Here is a 19,235-nt window from a genome sequence, read left to right as displayed (position 1 = left end):
AGCATATGTTTTTTCAGGGCCTCTGCTCAGTTGAGTTGAACCTAAAGGCTTTTCTAGAAGTGTTAATTTGATTTTTTTGGGGGGGGGTCCTTGAAATATTCAGCAAGGTAGGAGAAGTTAATGCTCTTATGGGTTGTTGCATTTATCCTTTCTCCTCCTTGTTCCTCAGCTTTGGAGCTAGTTTACCTGCCTGCATTAGCACTTCTGCTAGAGAAAAGGGGATTGAAACAGATCTGTCATCATCTCGCCTCATTTTCTTGGGCAGAAAGTTAGTGCTAATAAATGGAAAACTAGATTGAGGCTTGCGGGAAAGAGCCCTGTTCTAGAAGTCTATAAAAGAGAGGTTCTCACCACTGGCTGGCTGTGTGCCTTGGTCCAGATGCTTTGCCTTTGAGGGTCAGTTTTTATTCCCTGAAATTCACTGAGAGAGTTCTGTGGGGGAGCACCTAGAGTCTTCTCCAGAGTTAATCTCCGTATATGCTAGTTATCTTAGCCATAGCTCCTCCCAGTGACAGGAGTTTATGAAGAGCTAACTGTATCATATACATGGGTGAGATCCTGCTAATGTGTGTAATGCAATATGTTTCTGAAAACTGTTCTGTAAGATTTGTTTTTCTCTTGGCTGTGTGCTCCGGTTTTCATGATAAATTTAATAGAAAATATGCTTCTGTGAAAACCATTTCTTCTGTGATATGCAACCTTTTTAGTTTTTCCTAACACTTTAAAGTGTGCATTAAAATACACTGGGTGGTGCCATTTTATAGAAAAGTATAATTTTGTAATTAAAAAATTATTTTATCCTTTAGAGCAGAAAATTCCTGAAGAAGAATACATTATTTTGATAGATGGCTTAAATGAAGCTGAGTTTCATAAGCCTGATTATGGAGATACGCTTTCTTCATTTATTACCAAAATTATTTCTAAATTTCCTGCCTGGCTGAAGTTGATTGTGACTGTAAGAGCGAATTTTCAGGTAAGAAAGAATTCTCAAATCTCTTTTCAAGACCCCATACCCAAATTTTATGGTGTGATTAACAACGTAAACTGTTATAAAGCATTTAGCTGCTGAATTGAAAACCATATTAGGACTTCGAAATATTTAGTCCAAAGAGCTCCAAATGGGTGAAACTAGGACCTTTTTACCATCCAAGGCACATGAATCAAGGTGTCAGGAAAGTCTCCTCTCAGCATGGCACTGTCGCTGCACTTCCAGAACGCAAGTGTCGGCCCTGGATGTAACTCAGTTTGTCCACTAGAGTTTAAAGTTATTCCTGCTGGTAGTTAATTTGTGTGGGGTTGCAGTGGGACTTTGTTTTTTGTTTTTTGTTTTTTTTTTCAATGAAGAAAGGAAGGAAAAATTTTTAAGGCTTAAAGAAGGTCCATTTTTTCATAAAACTTAAGCATGAGCTACCACTTGCAGCCAGATGAAGTGGGGTTTTTTTGGTTGTTTTTTTAAAAATTTTCTTCCCCATATTTCCCCTCATTTGAACCCTAAATTATATCTTAACAACCTTTGACTCCTTCCCTCTATCCCTGTCCTTTTTTAGTAAAGACATTACTCTTAGATTTTGATTTTTGCCCTTTTATGATGATGTCTATTTAAAAATAGCACTTGGGTTCTTTCTTTTCTCATTAGAAGTGGCATTAGGCCTCAGCCAAGCTTGATGTTTGTTTTTATGGCCATTTGATTCATACCCTTTGCAGTCATTTATCACACAGGAAGCAGAATTTGGCAATCGATAGAGCAAAGGAACAGAGTCCTATATTTTCTGTACTAGCCGTGTCCATTTTGACAGGTCCGTTAGCGTCCATGTAAAATGGGAGTGATTATACTCAGCCTGACCCCTGCAATTATTACATTCAGTGAGGACCTGGAGCTAAATTCTTCAGAAACGATAGTGGGAAGTTTAAAGAAAAAACTAAAAGCTTGTCTCTGCTGTGAGGTGTCAGGATAGTGCTGATTGTTAGGATGGGGTTGGGATGGGAGGGGACGTGGGGCTTCTGGGAGCTGGTGATGTTCTGTTTCTAGCTGCTGGTGACACAGGTATGTTTGACTTTGAAAATTAATGACACCATGCAATTATGGTTTGTATGTTCTACTTCCATTTAAAAGTTTACTTTGAAAGAACAGTTAAAAGAAAAAAAGACGGTAGGCTCTACTGAAGTCTGAGGTAGGCGGCTTTGTCAGGGCAGGCTGGGGCCGGGGCACAGCCTGGCAGGGGTGGGGGCGGTTTCCAATTTCCTGGCTCAGTTCTGCAGTCCCAGTGTCTGATGCATGGTGAGGGATGCCTCTTATCTCGGTGTCTGGCCGTGTTCTTAGATACACAGTGCTGGTTTGTGTCTGTCCTTGTTGTATAACCTCTGCACGATGTAAGGATTATGGGTATCAGGTCACTTCAGGATCTCCCTCCCCTTGGCTGGTATGGCCAGCTCGCTGTCTGCTCAGGACCCTTGCGCCTCGCTCGGCTCTGAGGCTTCGGATGAGGCATTCGGGAAAGCCATTACTGATACGATCTCGCATCAGGATTTCTTTCACATAAGCTTTTTATCTTCAACTTATCCTATTACATGTTTTAATACAAAACAATGAGTCCCTGTAATCCATGAAAATCCTCCTTGAAAGAAAAGTTAGTGAATCTGGTTTGAAATGCAGCTCATGTAAAAAAGAAATCTCTGTGGAGTGACACCGTGGGTTTTGGGGTTTCTTTTCCCCCTTCCCCGCAGGAAATCGTCAGCACACTGCCCTTCGTCAAGCTTTCCTTAGATGACTTCCCGGACAACAAAGACATTCACGGTGACCTGCATGCCTACGTCCAGCACAGGGTCCACAGCAGCGAGGACATCCTCAGCAACATCTCCCTGAACGGCAAGGCCGACGCTGCCCTGATCGGGAAAGTGAGCAGCCACCTGGTGCTGCGGAGCCTCGGCTCCTACCTGTACCTCAAACTCACCCTGGACCTCTTCCAGAAGGGACACTTGGTCATCAAAAGTGCCAGCTACAAGGTGGTGCCCGTGTCTCTGTCCGAGCTCTATCTGCTGCAGTGCAACATGAAGTTCATGACCCAGTCTGCATTCGAGAGAGCACTCCCGATTTTGAACGTGGCCCTTGCGTCCCTCCACCCCATGACCGACGAGCAGATCTTCCAGGCTATTAATGCGGGCCAGATACAAGGGGAGCAGGGATGGGAGGACTTCCAGCAGAGGATGGAGGCGCTCTCCTGCTTCCTCATTAAGAGGCGAGACAAAACCCGCATGTTCTGCCACCCATCCTTCAGGGAGTGGCTTGTTTGGAGAGCAGATGGTGAGAACACAGCCTTCCTGTGTGAGCCCAGGTACGGCAGGCCGCTTGCTGTCAGCGCTTTGCAGGGAGTCGAATGTGCGATTGGGGAAGGGATTCCAAACACGGTTCACCTTTCTCCCCCTTCCCCCTCCAACAGTTCACCTCTTCTAATGGAAAGGCAACACAGGATGAATAATTCAGGAGGGCGATGGAAGATCCTGCTACTATACAAAAGCTTCCTTCCTTTAATTGCTAGAATCTTGGGATTCCTCAGTACCTTTGGTGAGAGAGAGGCGAGGCACACCTGGTGACCTTTCTTTGCTGCCCATTCTCTTCTAGACCTTGGGGCCCTTTATGGGAATCACATGTGGGAAAGTGTGCTGCATGCTCGGGGGGACAGTGGGCTTCTCCAGGGGCTGCTCTCAGCTCGCTCTCTTCACCTGCAGTCTGTGGACTATCTTGCACCTGCAGCACCCCTCCTTGCCACCTCTTGGGCAGGCAGCATCTTGTCCCAGGGATCAGATGTGTCTGCTGGCCCTCGGAGGAGCACAGAGATCACATGGGCTGCCTCATTTTGCATTTGTGGTTCAGTGTAGTGTAACAGACTGGGATTTGAGCTCGGCAGGATTCAGGTTCCGGCCTCGGATGCCCTGTTTACGACATGGTGCTGGGGCAGCTGCGTCTGGGGAGTCGAAGGTTCCATGGAGGATTTGCAGCAGGGCCAGGCCAGGATGCAGTTCTCCTCATTGCCCAGGGGAGCGCCTGCCCCTCGTGTGGCCTTGTCCTTGAGGGGTCAGGGAGTTTGAGGGCACAGACACTTTCATTTCAGTAAGGGTGGGTTCTTGCCCCACCACTTCTGCCTGGCCCCGGCCCGCATCACTGTTGTCTTGTGGAACTTCTGCTGTTTGTGAGTCAGAATTGTCTCCGACTGTAACAGGCCCAGCAAGCGGCTGGACTATCGCCCGTGAGCTGCACGGGGCATTTGACCTGATGCTGGGGTCCAGGAAGGAAGAGGTAAAAAAAGCATTAGTGAGCCGCACACCACCTTCCTCCCCACGAAGACTGACTTAACATTGACCTAATAGGGGTCTGGCTGGTGTTTCATGTTGTGGGTAGCATTGTTTTCTTAGGTAACCCTGGGCTAAAAATTTGTTCTTTTGAGTCTGGTTTGAGGCAATAAACTTGTCACTTCCAGGCTATTTAGCCAGACTGTAATAACTAGGTGGAAATGTGTGCCATTTTATATTTGACATATTTAGCCAAGTCAGATCATTTTCTAGGAAGATAGGCTGTAGTGGAGTTTGTATAAACATAGAAACAAGTTTGAAAGATTGGAGAAGGGCGTGTGGATTTGTTACTGGGGTTAGAGGCAGACGTAGTTGGACTGGAGTCACCGTAAAGCATGGCTCTGGTTTGGGGGGTAGGCAGCACTGACAGTATGCAGCCGAGGGCAGAGCCGACTGCACAGTGACGGGCGGCTCCCGAGTGCTGATGTGGTCCAGTACGCAGGCATGGGGACTGACCCAGGGCAGGAGAGACACCTAGGGTGCAAGGGGCAAGGAGTTGCTACTTCTTGGGATTGTGTACATCAGCATTTACCCAAGACCTCTATAGTTCTTGAACCCAGAGACAATGACATTTTACTTTTTATTTCTGTCTCTTTTTGTTCATTTTAAACATTCTCCAACTTTTCTGTATTAAAATTCCCAAACTGCCTTTTTTTTTTTTTAGCTTAGAATCTTCAGTCACATCACCTAGACTTAAGCATCATTCACATTTCATTATGTCATTTTTTGCTGATACAAGTTGTAGACACCATGACATTTTACTCCTAAGTAATGGATTATGGACCTCAAAAAGACATTAAAAAAAAAAAAGATTTTATTTATTTATTTGACACAGAGAGAGCATGAGCAGAGGGGAGGAGCAAGGGGAGAGGGAGAAGCAGGCTCCCCGCTGAGCAGGGAGCCCGATGCAGGGCTCGATCCCAGGACCCTGGGACCATGACCTGAGCCGAAGGCAGACGCTTAAGACTGAGCCACCCAGGTGCCCCAGAAAGACATTTTCATACTTAACCACAACACTATTGCCACACCTAAAATATTAATACTAATTCATCAGTATTATCACACATTTGGCTGTGCTCAAATTTCTCCACTTCCCTCATATTTTTCTAGTATGTTTGAATCAGGACTGGATAAGATCTATGAAATGCATTTTATAGTGTCTCTTTTAATCTATAGATTTCTTTTTGCTTTATCCTTACATTTCTTGAAAAGAACGATGAAGGGGCACCTGGGTGTTACATTCGGTTAAGCATCCGGCTCTTGATTTCGACTCAGGTCATGATCCTCAGGGTCATGAGATTGAGCCCTGAGCCCTGTGTTGGGCTCTGTGCTGGGCATGGAGCTTACTTAAGAGTCTCTCTCTCCCTCTGTACCCAGCCCCCTCCTCACGCTCTCTCTCTCTCTCTCTCTCTCTCTCTCTCTTAAAAAATAAATAAATAAAATATATGGTTTCCCATAATCTGAATTTTGGTGATTTCATCCTAATGGTATTTAATGTGTTTATCACTTCTATTTCCTGAAATTGGTTTTTAAATCTGGAGGCTTGATCAGATTTTATCTTAAAATAGTTTTTGCAAGGATACTTAATAGGTGGTAAGTTGGCCTCCATCAGCATGCCAACAATGTCTTAGAGCCACTGATGATCATTTCCCAGATCTGTCACTTCATTAGGGTTGCACGAGGAGTTTTAAAATCTTGAACAGCCTCCTGTCTGTTCTCTTTTCTACATGTCATGGACTTGAGGAATGAATGGATAGGATGTCAGTATGTGGAATGAGGCTATTGCAGACAGGAGGGGCTGTCCAAGGCATCACATCAGAATAAGCAGGTTGTGTTCTGGCAACAAGAAGTCTAGTTTGGCTAGAGTTTTTGTCAGGGATTGGAGGAGTTAACAGAAGCATATGCTAGGGAGAGTGGACTTGAATCCATCATCTCTGGAGAAGCCACAGTTGAGCAGGTTTAGAACGCAGATCGCCTACGTGGGCAGGAGTGCGGAGGCTGTGGAGCGTGGGGACCTGTGTAACAGGCAGCGGGGACTTGGTGGCCCTGGCTTGGGGATGCAGCAGGGTAGGGCTGGCCCTGCTGACATGAGATGGGTGGGCACAGCTTGGCCTTAAGAACAGAGTCAAGGAGAAGGAGGTGCTGTAGGGGATGTCAAGGTGGTAAACCTCAGAAACCAGGAGTGGCACTGCTCTTAGGAAGGGTAAGAAAAACAGGAGGTGTAGAGCAGGTTTTGCTTCATGCAGCTTGAGCTCGTGGGGTCAGCAGACCCGACCCCCACCCCCCCCCCACCGCCAACCAGTGGACAGCTTCCACTGGTGGAGTGAACGGGGGAGTCTGAAGCCTGGGGAAGCTGAAGATGTGGCATCATTGATGGGAGAAGTGGTGGAGGGGCCTGGTGAGGAAAGGGAGCTCCTGACTTCTGGGGCATGGAGCAGGATTCCGGGAAGGAGGTCGGGGGTGTTGGAGCTGCTGAGAGCTAAAGGAAGATGAAGACGAAGAGGGAGCCGTTGGCTTCCTAGTGTGGGAGGAGGGTCCTCCATCCTTAGAGATTCCTTCCATCAGGCAGTGAGGGGCAGAAGAGGAGAGAGCCAACATCCTGGGATGGGAAGTAGAAGGGTGGAGAGGATCAGCAGGCACACGATGTCTTAATGTCTCTCAGAGCCACTGATGGTCGTGATTGCTGAGGATTGTTTGTGGGGTGGGGGAGGGTTTTGTTTTTAACACAGGAGATGCAGATGTTGGAAACAGTGTTAAGTTAATGTGGGGAAACGTAATCCATAAAGAAGGAGACGTTGGAAGTGTGAGCGGGTGGGGGCAGGGAGTACAGGCACCTTGCCTCCTCTGTGTTCCCGTTGAGGATGTTCACAGTGCCTGAGGATGTTCACAGTGCCGTTTCACCGAATCTTGTTTACAGTGTGTCTCCCCTGTTTGCTGAGAGCGCCTCCAGGGAAGCGCCTCACATTGTTCCCCGGGGAATCCTCTGTATCCAGCATGGTGCTAGTTAGGAAGTGGGTGTGAATGAATGAGAAATCATGGTGCGCTGATTAAGAGCATAGGCACTTGCATTGGGTAGACTGTGGTTCAGATTTCTACCCTGTTGTTTACCAGCTGTTTGATCTTTTGGGCAAATCACTTAATCCATACCGGCCTTTGTTTCCTCATGTAAACAGACTGGGAATTATACTTAGTTGTTCACAGGGTTGTGCAGATTAATGAAATAATTCAGTTAAGTTTCTGCATCTGGTATATAGTGAAAGCTTGATATATAGAAGCTTTGGAGAATGAAGAGACTTATGAGTGCAGATAGATTTAGAAGGGGCACATGATCTGGAGACCAGGAGGGAGGGAAGAAAAGGTAAATGAGATGTAGAGGAACGCAGGTATCTAGTGATTACACGGTGGATTGTCTCCTCATGCGAGCAGCTGTGTGCTTAGCTGGGATGAGTAGGAGCCTTTGATCCAGACATTGAAGCGTGCGTGGTAATTTCCCCATAAGGGGTAGCCGTGGTACTTAGCTTCACGTGTCTTTGTGGTGGACATAGTTGGCATGGCCACTGAGCTCAGCAGACTGGGAGACTGAGGATAGCTTAACCAGTGGCTGGGAGATGGGGCCAGGATGAGCTCTGGGACCTGCCTGTGGCTAGGGACTAGGGAGGGCACGGGGCCTGGAGCACCGGAAGGTGGCAAAGAGCAGGAGGGGTGGGAACATGGGAGGGTCTCATCTGAGAGGGAAAACCCAAGCTTGAAGTCTGGGAGGTGGGTGTGTGCTCGTGGAGGAGCTCTAGTCCCTTACGAGACCAGCAGACAGGACACTCAGTGTCAGCATAGTTGTAAGTCATGCCTTCCCCTATAGGATAAAAAGCAATCTCTTGGTCTCCTGCCGTGGTCTCCTCATCTCTAACATGGTTTGTAACCTATCTGAAAAACAGGCACGCAGCTGCATAAAACAATATTTAAATGATGCATGCTTTTAATCATCTAGATTAGCAAGTATCAGAGAACATTTGGGAGAATGCATTTTTTTTCTTAACCTTTATACTTTTTTCCACAACTACCTGCTCATCTCCCCGCCGCCCCCCGAAAAAAAAAAAAACAGCACCTGGGTTGTCAGGTCGATAGAAATGAGAATAATTCGTATTGTACAGAAGTCACTGCTGTTGGAGTAAGCAACCCTTAGCATCTTTCCCAAACAGATGGGCTCAGACAGACGCCTAGAGCCTACAGGAAGCAGACAATGCATCTTGCAGATGGGGAGAGCGTACTGGGTAGGATGGCTCCTTCGTGAGAGGTTTGGTGGGGGATTCGTTGGTAGTGTTAGCTGGATGTCCACCACGTGCCCAGACCTAGCAAGTCCGCTTGAGCTTCTTAGCTTTCTCCTCACATCCCCGCGCCCTGACAAGGATCTGTGTTCCTTCCAAGGCAAGAACTCTAGGTGTTTCTATCATGAGCTGTTGCCTGCCTGGCTCGATTTTTCTCTCCTTCTCATTGTCAGGTCTCCTCCTTTGGCCAGGTCTACTCCCAGTGGTGATTATGCTGAGGGAGGCCTGCATTCCTGATCCAGTGGTGGTTCTGCTCCATCTGTACATCCGTCCATCCAAGAAATACATGTGTGAATGGTTGCTAAGGGGTGGGCATTTACTCGGCTTTGTGACTATCAGTGTGCCTTAGACAAGACCCTTAACCTAATGGCATTTACATTTTTATGAGGGACCTAAGTAAACAAGGTGATGGCTGATGGATGAGGGACAGAGAGTGGGTGGTTCCAAAAATAAAGACCTGCCCCCCGGTCCTAGAACTTCTTTCTGGGTCACTCCACGGAGATAGGGGAATCCAGAGAAAGCCCTAAAATGATGGGAAGAATAAACAGCATTGGCCATCTTTTTAAAGAGGCAACTTTTCACCTATTTTGTGTGGCGATGCTGAAGCACCAGGAGAACAGTTCAGAGTTGTGTGGAGATGTTCACACCTGAGAGCCTACAGTTCGTGGGACGGGGTCTTTGTTCCCAGCCTTTGTGTTTCTTGTCCTAGGAATGGGCACGCTCTCCTGGCCTTCATGTTCTCTCGACAAGAGGGTAAGCTGAACCGCCAGCAGACCATGGAGCTTGGCCATCACATACTGAAGGCACACATTTTTAAGGTGAGACACACCGCTGCCAGGAAGAGTCTCATCGTCATTTTGATGGGTTTTGGTTTTGGAGATTTTCAACAGCTTTATCAACCCTCACAGAGCTTTCCATGAGCCCCACTTGTTTTTTCCCCCTTTGAGTCTCTTTTAAAAAGTTCCTTTTCACCTAAAGATTCCACTTCATTCATTCCCTTTTGTTTCTTGGGTATTTAGTTGTTGAAGAGCCCGAGCTACATGACCCGTGGGGTTTCGCACTCCTTGGATTTTCCAGTTGCGTCCCTATTTCTCATGGTCTAGTTTAACAGGTTCTTTTTCCTCTGGATTTCCTATCATTTGGTAGTTATATCTAGAGGCTTAATCAGGTTCAGGTTTGATTGTTGCTTTTTTGGGGGATGGGCAGAGTGTCAGTTTAAACTCTAAGTCTGTCGGGGGTTTCTGGCATCAGGAGGTGCAGAATTTGTGCTTGCTTCTCTTAGTGCAATGTTACCAGTAACTACTGATCTCTGCCTGGACTCTTCATGAAGGGTTACAGATGGTAATATTCCAATTTTTATCCTTCCTTTATGAAAGGATTGGAGAACTTCTATAAAAAGAAACTTTCTCGGGGCGCCTGGGTGGCTCAGTCGTTCTCATGATCCCAGGGTCCTGGGATCGGGCCCCACATCGGGCTCCCTGCTCAGCGGGAAGCCTGCCTCTCCCTCTCCCGCTCCCCCTGCTTGTGTTCGCTCTCTCACTGTGTCTCTCTCTGTCAAATACATAAATAAAATATTTAAAAAAAAAAAAAAGTTTCTCCTTCGATGTAGTGTATGTAGCAAGGGCAGGCGTATTCCTTGACTCTCAGTTTTAGGGAGGGAAGTCAGACTCCTAGGTCCTGGTGTCCTTGTGCCACAAATCTGCCCTGTGTTAGTGCCCAGCTGCACCCTCCCAGGCGTACCCCATTGCAGCCTGACACGGCTGGGACAGGAGACATGGACACGCATTTGTCTCTGATTGCTTCCAGGGCCTCAGTAAGAAGACGGGAATCTCTTCGAGCCACCTCCAAGCCCTGTGGATCGGGTACAGCACCGAGGGGCTGTCTGCTGCCCTCGCCTCTCTCAGGAACCTCTACACTCCCAACGTGAAGGTGAGCGACGCTCTGCATGGAGAGCCAGAGCCCCCAGTGCCCCCAGCCATCCCTCCAGCCGTCCCGCCTTTCCCTGCCCTGGGCAGTGGCCAGAGGAGCTGCCGGAGCTGCTAATGATGCTTTTTCCCCCTGATACAAATCACACAGGCTTGAGTGCCCTATGACTGGTTCTCTTCTAGAAGTTTAGCTTTTGCTTGGGCAGGAAAATGTGGGCTGCTGTGTGAGCACGTGGTGACAGTTTCAGAGCGGATGTACTGAGGAAGCAATTCACAAAGGAAACCAAAGGTTAAAGGGAGATTTCCAGGGAAAATGGATTTTTAAAGTGTCCTGGGTTTCTAATCTGGACTCTTTATGGTTCATAGGAAATTAAGCATTGATGAGCGACAACAAAGCGATGGGTACACAGAGACAAACTGTTCTAGAAGTGGCATGTACACGTGTGTCCGTGACCATGGGACGTGTAGCAGGGGTTGGCCCGCTGCTGGGCTGGGAGGCGTCCTCACTCTTGATCACGGCTGTCACGTGACTATTCTTTGCTTTTTAGAGTAGATTTTCCTTCCTCCTTTAACCCAGTCTGAGAATCTAAAACACATGAGGGCCAAGTGTCTGTTAAGGCAACAAAGAAGGGCCAACTCCCGAAGAGTGTGGGAATGACTGGTTTACATTACAGCAGCTTACAACCATCTTGTCCAGTGCAAAGTAAAAAGATCATAAATGTCTTCCACTGGACATGTCAGCTAGACTCCAGGCCTTTCAGCCCCAGGTCCTGACATGCCTTGCTGCGTGCAGAACCCCTGAGGCAGTTTCTCAAGGAGCCAGGTCCTCCCCTTCCAACACCTCCTGCCTGTTACCTTCTCAGTAGCATGAAGGGCCAGTCTAAGTAAGTAAGTGGTCATGTGGGGAAGGACATGAGAAGCCCTGGAGGTTTCTGGGCATCCCCCTTCCCTTTACCTCCCTCCAGTTCATCAGACCCACCTGGGAAGGGTGCCCTGGGGACACTCCTGGGGGACTCCTGCCTCTTTCCGCCCCCCTTGTCTGCAAACCCTACTCTCAGCACCTGCACCTTAGCTGTGTGTCTGTGAGTGTGGATCTTGCAGAACACTTCCCTGGTAGATAGAGTTCTACCCCCTTGCTTCCTCTTCTGCCTTCCTGGTGGTTGGGAGAGGGTAGAATGAGCAGACCATGGAGAAGTGCCCAGGTGTTAGGAAGGATGGGGCAGTGCTCCAAGTCTGGGGCAGCTCCCCTGGAGCCCTGATGCCCCATGCAGTGCCCTGGTGTTAGGTAGAAAAAGGCCACTGCTCCTGGATGGATGCACACCGGGGCTTTGCGAAGATAAGCACTGCCTCATTCAGGCAGCCTCAGCCCACTGTCAGGGTTCCAGGCTTGATGAGCCCAGGGCACCTTGGATTTCAGCCGGACTCCCCTCTTGGCTGGGCACCTGACAGCAAAGCACCCCTAGAGAGCCCCTCACAAGAACCCTGTGCTCTGCCCCACTCCCTCATTTAACAGACATAGGTGTGAATGCTGTGTCCCTGGCTGAACCCATAAGGAACGTACAAGCCGGATGGATCGGGATGCCGGTGTTTGTAGTTAAGGAGAACTAGCTCCTACTGATCACAGGGAGCTCTTCCTTTCTGGATGGAGTTACTCTAAAAGAAAGGTGGAGGACAGGGCTGAGTTTAGATTTCACATAGTGAAGAAAGTCATATTAAGAATTTTTGTTTTACTTAGATTTTATAGAAATGAGAGGTTACTGTGATAACGTCGTTTCATCTTTCCTCTTAGCTAAAAGTGTATCTTTTGGCTTCTCCATAATTAGTAAAATTCTGTAATGATGAGGAAGAAAAATAATTAAAATGGCAATATGTGTTTCCACTACTTGAATGAATTATGGGCACAAAAGTTACTCTTTTAATGTGGAGAAAAGTAAATGGGAAGTGTCATACCCTGTTGAGTACGAGTTCTTAAGACAGTAAATTAAAAGGTACAGCGTAAGAATGTAATGAGCTTGACCCTCCTGAGATCATAGACTTTCCTTTTCAACATCCTCGCAATTTTAAGAGTTATTTATCTTTGTTTTAGGGAACTCCAGTGTCACCTACATCTACACGATGCCCAGAATTCTATAACTTGGTTATAGAATTTTAAGACTTTCTATTATCCTTCTGTTTCTTTTATGTTTCAAGGAAAAAAAGGGGGTTTTCACAGAATCTTGAACAAATTACAGTAATTTAAAATTATGCATGCAATTAAGGAACTTTTTTTAGAGAGTATTAAATGTTGTCATACAGGAATGAATGTCATTTTGAGCAATAATTGCAGTTTGCCACTTTAGTAAATTAAAGTGACTTGCTCCAGAATGATTACTTGGTAGATGAATTTTAATTTTCCTGGCATGCCAGTGATTTCTAACAGTGTAGTCTCCCCTTGCAGGCTGGGGTCACGCCGGCCCACTGGGGTCCTGGCTGCCAGTGCCTCTAGGCTCCCGCCCAGCCGGTTCTTTTCCTCACACAGTCCCATCAGAGTGGCAGCCAGCCATGAGCTTCCCAAGGCTGTGAACTGGGAGAACTGAGGCTGTGATTCTTCCAGCGGAAGGCAGAGGAGAGGAGAGGAGACAGGAATTAGGCATGGACTTTGGCCTGACTTCCTTTGATGGAAAGGATCGGGTCATATTCTGCATGACAATTGGGCAGAACACATTTAAAGCGGTTGTGTTGGTGTGAACCTGTGGGGTACTTGGAAAACTGGGACTCCAGTGCTGCTGCTGGTTTTTCATGATCTCAGTGCTTTGCCTGTCTCCTTCAGGCCCCTTTTTTTATTTTCTTGGATTCATTAAACCAGACATTTATAGATAATACTGCCATTTCCAAATGTTATCCAGGGAGAGCTTATGTGGCAGCGAGGATCAAGAAATTTCCATGTAGTTAGGAATAAATGTATAGGATGAACCATGAAACACCTTCCTTGAATGCAGAGTAATCTTAGCTAGAACTGCTACAGCCGTTAGACCACGACAGTAATTAGCGTTGTGCCCAGAGCTGATCTGTGCCTTTCCCCTCTGAGCCTCTTGTTTTCTCACCTGTCAGATTGGAGGAACAAAAGAGCCTGTCTCATAGTGATCAGAAACCTCATCAACATGTTACCACTTTTGGAAGAACATTTGGCATCTACTGTGTGATATTAAAAAAAAACAAAATTCAACCAAAGTAAATTTGAAGATCTAATTGCCTTTATTAAGAGACTCATGAGTAGGGCAGCATCCCACCTCGCAAGTAGAGGGGCACCCAAAGGAGTTGTACAAAATGGAAGGTTTTTATAGGATGGAGAGTGGGGGAAGAAAGTTATAAGCAAAAGTAAAGAAATGATTGTTCCAGACAAGGTCAGCTTCCCTTAGGGGAAAGGGCAGGGGGGTCTCATGCAGATTATCTCATCTTCCTATGGCTGGTAGAGAAGGCCCATGTGACAGATTACCTCATTGGTGCTGATCAGAAAATTCCAGATTGACAGGTTAAGACTTATGTTTCTGGAGGAGGTTGAAACTGCAACCAGGTTAGGTATTAAGTCCTGGTTTGGTCATTTGGCATGGCCCAAGTAACGCCATTTTGGGCTGGTGGTTTTCTTTTTAACAATGGTCAAGTGAGCTCTTTTTATTAATTTTGCTTACTTTCAGGGAACTGCGACTCAGCTGTAGGCACCTGAGAACTTCTGGATGTGCCTTTTGGTGGCTGTTACAGGAGGTGCTCACATCTCCCCTCAAATAAGCAGGAGGTCTCCCTGATACTCTGTGCTAGTGACAGTGGTGGTGGGGAGGGGGTTGGGGATAGGTAGACCTCTGGGGTGCCAGGCACCTGGCAGGCTCCCTTCTGTGCCTTCCAGGGGTCAGGGACCTGCGGTCTTGGCCCTTCTAAAGAGTCTGCAGAAGGTGACAGACAGTAGCAATTCCTATTTAGTGCTTTCAGGATGCTGAGGGCTGTGCCAAGAGCTGTATGTGTGTGAGGCATGTTCATTTCTAATCTTCACAACAGCTCAAAGAAGTGGAACTCTTCTGTCCATTTTTCAGATGAGGACACTAAGGCTGGGGGCAGTTGGTAGCATGCCCCAAATCACACAGCTGCAAGGGTGCCTGGCTCTGAGCAAGCCTTTGTTTTGCAGCTGCATTTATTTATCACCTGGTGTGTTTACAGTCCCAGATGCCAACTAGATTCCCTTGGGAGCTCTTGGTACCAAGGCCAAGTCAGAATCTCCAAGGGTGGACCTCCAGCATTGGAAACTTTGAAGCTCCCAGGGGGTTTCCGTGTGCAGCGGGGTTAAGAACTGTGGGCTAGGGGAAGAGCCACAAACCAATTGGCAGTTAAGTGGTAAAAATACCAGCAGCATTACACCAACGAAGGAAATGTTTTTCCCAAGAAGCAGATGAAGTATGAGTTTATGACAGATATCTTTAGGAAAGCTCTGCCTCCAAGCACATACCTTCCAGATCAAGTCTTGTAAGGAATCCAGCAAGGAAGTACTAAAAGTACACCTTCCAACATTGTTAGCAGAGTACCTATTGGGTAGAATGGGATGGCATACTGTTGTTGTCTTAGGAGGCACCTGAAGCAAGAGAGATTGGGTAATTTTCTGAAAGTCACAAAGCAAGTTTAGTGGGTGGTGGATGTAGTAATTAGAAAAAGCGGGTTATTTTCTGGGAGTCTTGTGCTGCTGACAATCCCAGAGGCACATGAACATTTTAACATGTTCTGCTTTTACTTTCAGGGATGCTTCTTTGTAAAGAAAAGAGTATTTACCTTTACTTTTGGCTTTACTAGGTCACTGTTAATTATTTAATACTGTGATGATTATTTAATTGCCAGAAAAGTGAATATTCTGTTTTTATTTAAACAGTGATTTTTCAAAATGTGGTCTGCCGACTAAGAGCATCCATATCATCTGGGAACTCATTAAAAATGCACAGTCTCAGGCCCTCCTCCAGACCTACTGAATCAGAAATCTGGGGGTGGGTCCTGAGGATGTGCGTTTTAAGTGTCTTTTTTAAATAAAAGTTTTTGTGGTTTTTTTATTTTTAATTTTGGTTAAAAAAATTAATAAAATTTAGCATCGTAACTATTTTTTTTTTAAAGATTTTATTTATTTATTTATTTGAGAGAGAGAGAATGGGAGACAGAGAGCACGAGAGGGAAGAGGGTCAGAAGGAGAAGCAGACTCCCTGCCGAGCAGGGAGCCCGATGTGGGACTCGATCCCGGGACTCCAGGATCATGACCTGAGCCGAAGGCAGTCGCTTAACCAACTGAGCCACCCAGGCGCCCCCGTAACTATTTTTAAGTGCAGACTTCAGTAGTGTTAAGTGTAGTCCTATTATTGTGTAATAGATCTCCAGAACTTTTTCATCACATAAAACTAAAACACTGCGCTCATTAAACAACTCCTTTCCCCCTCCCCTCACCCCCTGGTAACCACCATTCTACTTCTGTCTCTCTGGATTTGACTTCTCTAGGTAGCCCATGTAAGGGGTCATACACTGTTTGTCTTTTTGTGGCTGGCTTGTCTTTTACTTAGCATCATGTCCTCCAGGTTCATCCATGGTGTAGCATGTGATAGGACTGCCTTCCTTTTAAAGGCTGGATAATACTCCATCCACCTCTTTCTCCATTCATGAGTCCGCAGACATTTTAGTTAGTTTCCGTCTCTTGGCTACTGTGACTGGTGCTGCCGTGACCTCGGGCGCGCAGCTATCTCTTTGAGAGCCTGATTTCCCTTCCATTGGATATGTTCCCGGAAGGGGGATTGCTACATCTGGAGGAAACTCCGCACAGTTTTCCAGAGCAGCTACCACTTTAGATTTCCACCGTCAAGAAAGTGCATGGTCAGTGCATTCCCGGGTCATACTGTTGTGCACTCTAGCTTGAGAACCCCGGATTAAAGTAAGGAAGCTGCCCCTCTCCCCAAACGCTGTTGTGACTGACGTTTACGTGCGAAATTAATCTTGTTGCGGGACGTTATTCAACAGGTGAGCCGGCTCCTGATTTTGGGAGGGGCCAACGTGAACTACAGGACGGAAGTGTTAAATAATGCTCCGATCCTGTGCGTCCAGTCCCACCTCGGCCACGAGGAAGTGGTCACTCTGCTTCTGGAATTTGGCGCCTGCCTGGAGGGAATGTCTGAGAACGGCATGACCGCCCTCTGCTATGCTGCAGCTGCCGGCCATATGAAGCTGGTGTGTCTGCTGGCCAAGAAGGGGGCCAGGGTAAGCCAGTGGCATTCGCCAGTGGGTGGCGGCGGGGGGAGTGTCTTCGGAGCCCTGCTAGAATTATCGTCAGCTGGGCCAGCCTCTCTACTTTGTCGAATTGCAACAAATAGAAATTGCCACCCAAAAAGAAAGGGTGAGCTGCCTGTGTCAGGCAGTGCCCGATGGTGGTGCTCAGCTGCGCAGCCTAGGGAAGAGAGAGGGTCCTGTGTGTTGCTCATCGGCTCTTAACTCTGCTTCATACTGCCCAAGGGGAGGCAGAATACCAAGGACACCCCTGGCCACTGGCAGCATGATCGGGGGGTCATCCTTTCAAAAGCCTGGAAATGGTGACCTAGAGCTCAATCATACATTTTAACACAGCACTGGATCGGTTGAAAAGATTTTAGATGTTTGATTTTTTTTCCTCTCTTCTGCCTATCCTATTTCATTGCATGTCTCTCTCAATTTTTTTTTTTTTTTAAAGATTTTATTTGTCAGAGAGAGAAGCATGAGCGGGGGGGGGGGGCTCCGAAGGAGAGGGAGAAGCAGGCTCCCCACGGAGCAGGGAGCCTGACACGGGGCTCTATCCCAGGACCCTGGGGTCATGACTTGAGCCGAAGGTGGACGCTTCACCTACTGAGCCACCCAGGTGTCCCTCGTGTCTCTTTTTTTAAACAATAAATTGAGTCCTATGGGTCTTAGAAGCCACGTGCTTGAGCATGCTTGAGTGCATGACACAGGAGCTGAATAGCCCAGAATCCTCATTTCTCCACCTGCCAGCTAGGATATGGGGCACACTGTGGAGCCTGCGTGCCTCAAGCTTCTCATCTGTAAAATGAGTCTGACAACAGTACCTACCACAAGGCTGCTGTGCGAGCATTAAATAAATATAACTGTGTTATTAATAAACAAGTTACTCTAGGACCATTAATGTTAAGAGATTAAATGAGAACAGTGCCAAGCTCACAGTAAACTCTGTTTAGGTTTACTATAAGCATTTTGTTGGGAGAGAGGGGATGTGCAATGGAAATAAATCACTGGTGTTTGTTTTTATGGTTAATTAGGATATTAAAGTTTCAACAAAGACATTAATTAGGCTTATAGTAACTATGGGAGCCTTTTTGTTTTTTCCCTCAAAAATACAACACTTCGGACGAATGAACTTTAGCTCACCGAAGGACAGTGTTGCAGTTAAGCCTTCCCAGTGGGTGCCTTTGTGCACATCTCCATGCCTTCATGTGTACATCTTAAATTGTGGCTTCTTTATTCCAAGGCTGGCCAGCCCCCTCCCATCATAGCTGAAAGCGCTGTGGGAGGAGGCTGAGTGTCATGCAGGTGGCTCCTGCAGAGCTTTTGGGTGGGGGTGCAGAGTGTCCCCAGAATCTGGAAGGCAGTGAGGGTGGACCCTGAGCTCCTCTACCAGTCCAGTATTTCTGGGATTAGACAGGGAATGACACATTGTCTGCTGCCTCTTGGACCTTTAGGAGGTAAGCCACACTTAAGACACTAGCCATGTGGCGAGCTGGCCTTCCAGGCTTTGAGGCCCCACTTTACAGGCTAACATGTCCTAGCTCACCTGACTGTACATGGCCTCCTTCCCCAGTTACATAGCCCTCAGGGTCCTTTCCTGCTTTTCCCTGTTCATAGGTAGATTCTTCTAGATCCCTGCCTTTTGCTGGCTCTCCTGGTTCAGTGGCTAAACTGCTTTATTTCCCCAAATCCCAGCTTGTTACAGCAGATTTAGAGTGTTTCACTCATGCAACCAGCATTGGGAAGCCTACGGCTTTGGCTGAGGTTTTGGTCTGTGCCTCCCACGTCTCCCAGAGAAGTTGGAGCTCTAAGTCATTTGCTGAAGAAACGGGAATTGAAGGTGCCCTGGGATTGCTAGATCTACAAAGGGTCCCTCTGGCCTGGAGTCCATTCACTACTAGGAAATCATTCAAATGGAGATTCACTGCTCCAGAGAAAGTTGCATTGGAATGCGAATGAACCCCACAAGCATCTGCAGTGGGATGTGGTTCGTGCACTTCATTTGGGGTGCACCCGTTTTCTCCTTTTCTCTGAGGTGAGGTGATACTAAACCGTGACCTTCTCCTGCCCCCCAGGTGGACCACTTGGATAAGAAAGGCCAGTGCGCGCTGGTGCACAGCGCACTGAGGGGCCACGGCGACATTCTCCGGTACCTGCTGAACTGTGAGTGGTCGGCAGGCCCTCCCCAGCCGGGCGCACTGAGGAAGAGCCAAGCCCTGCAGCAGGCGCTGACGGCGGCCGCCAGCATGGGCCATAGCTCGGTAAGTCCCATGCTACAAGGTCCTTCATGGGAAACTCTAAGCCTCACCCCAGTGTGGGTCAGGTGCTTTTTCTGGTCATCTTAGTTGCTAGCCTGTGATGCACATAAGGAATGAAAGAA

General features: G+C 47.3%; 1 protein-coding gene across 19 annotated transcripts in view; it reads left to right on the top strand.

The window, feature by feature from the left end:
- The window catches only part of TANC1 (tetratricopeptide repeat, ankyrin repeat and coiled-coil containing 1), a 230,094-nt gene that overhangs the window by 180,922 nt on the left and 29,937 nt on the right, over positions 1 to 19,235 (top strand). For all 19 annotated transcript variants that reach the window (XM_073883696.1, XM_073883708.1, XM_073883759.1 and 16 more), the window contains 6 exons: positions 807 to 973; positions 2,725 to 3,332; positions 9,379 to 9,487; positions 10,476 to 10,598; positions 16,607 to 16,843; positions 18,931 to 19,116. In XM_073883696.1, coding sequence (XP_073739797.1) covers positions 807 to 973; positions 2,725 to 3,332; positions 9,379 to 9,487; positions 10,476 to 10,598; positions 16,607 to 16,843; positions 18,931 to 19,116 — 1,430 coding nt within the window. The remainder of the gene's footprint in view (positions 1 to 806; positions 974 to 2,724; positions 3,333 to 9,378; positions 9,488 to 10,475; positions 10,599 to 16,606; positions 16,844 to 18,930; positions 19,117 to 19,235) is intronic.

The sequence above is a fragment of the Callorhinus ursinus genome, unplaced genomic scaffold (genome assembly GCF_003265705.2).
Source record: "Callorhinus ursinus isolate GAN/ISIS: 27379988/994484 unplaced genomic scaffold, GSC_fseal_2.0 scaffold2, whole genome shotgun sequence".
In the NCBI taxonomy this organism is placed as follows: domain Eukaryota; kingdom Metazoa; phylum Chordata; class Mammalia; order Carnivora; family Otariidae; genus Callorhinus; species Callorhinus ursinus.
The sequence above is the reverse complement of the archived record's forward strand: the minus strand, read 5'-3'. Positions and strand labels throughout refer to the sequence as shown.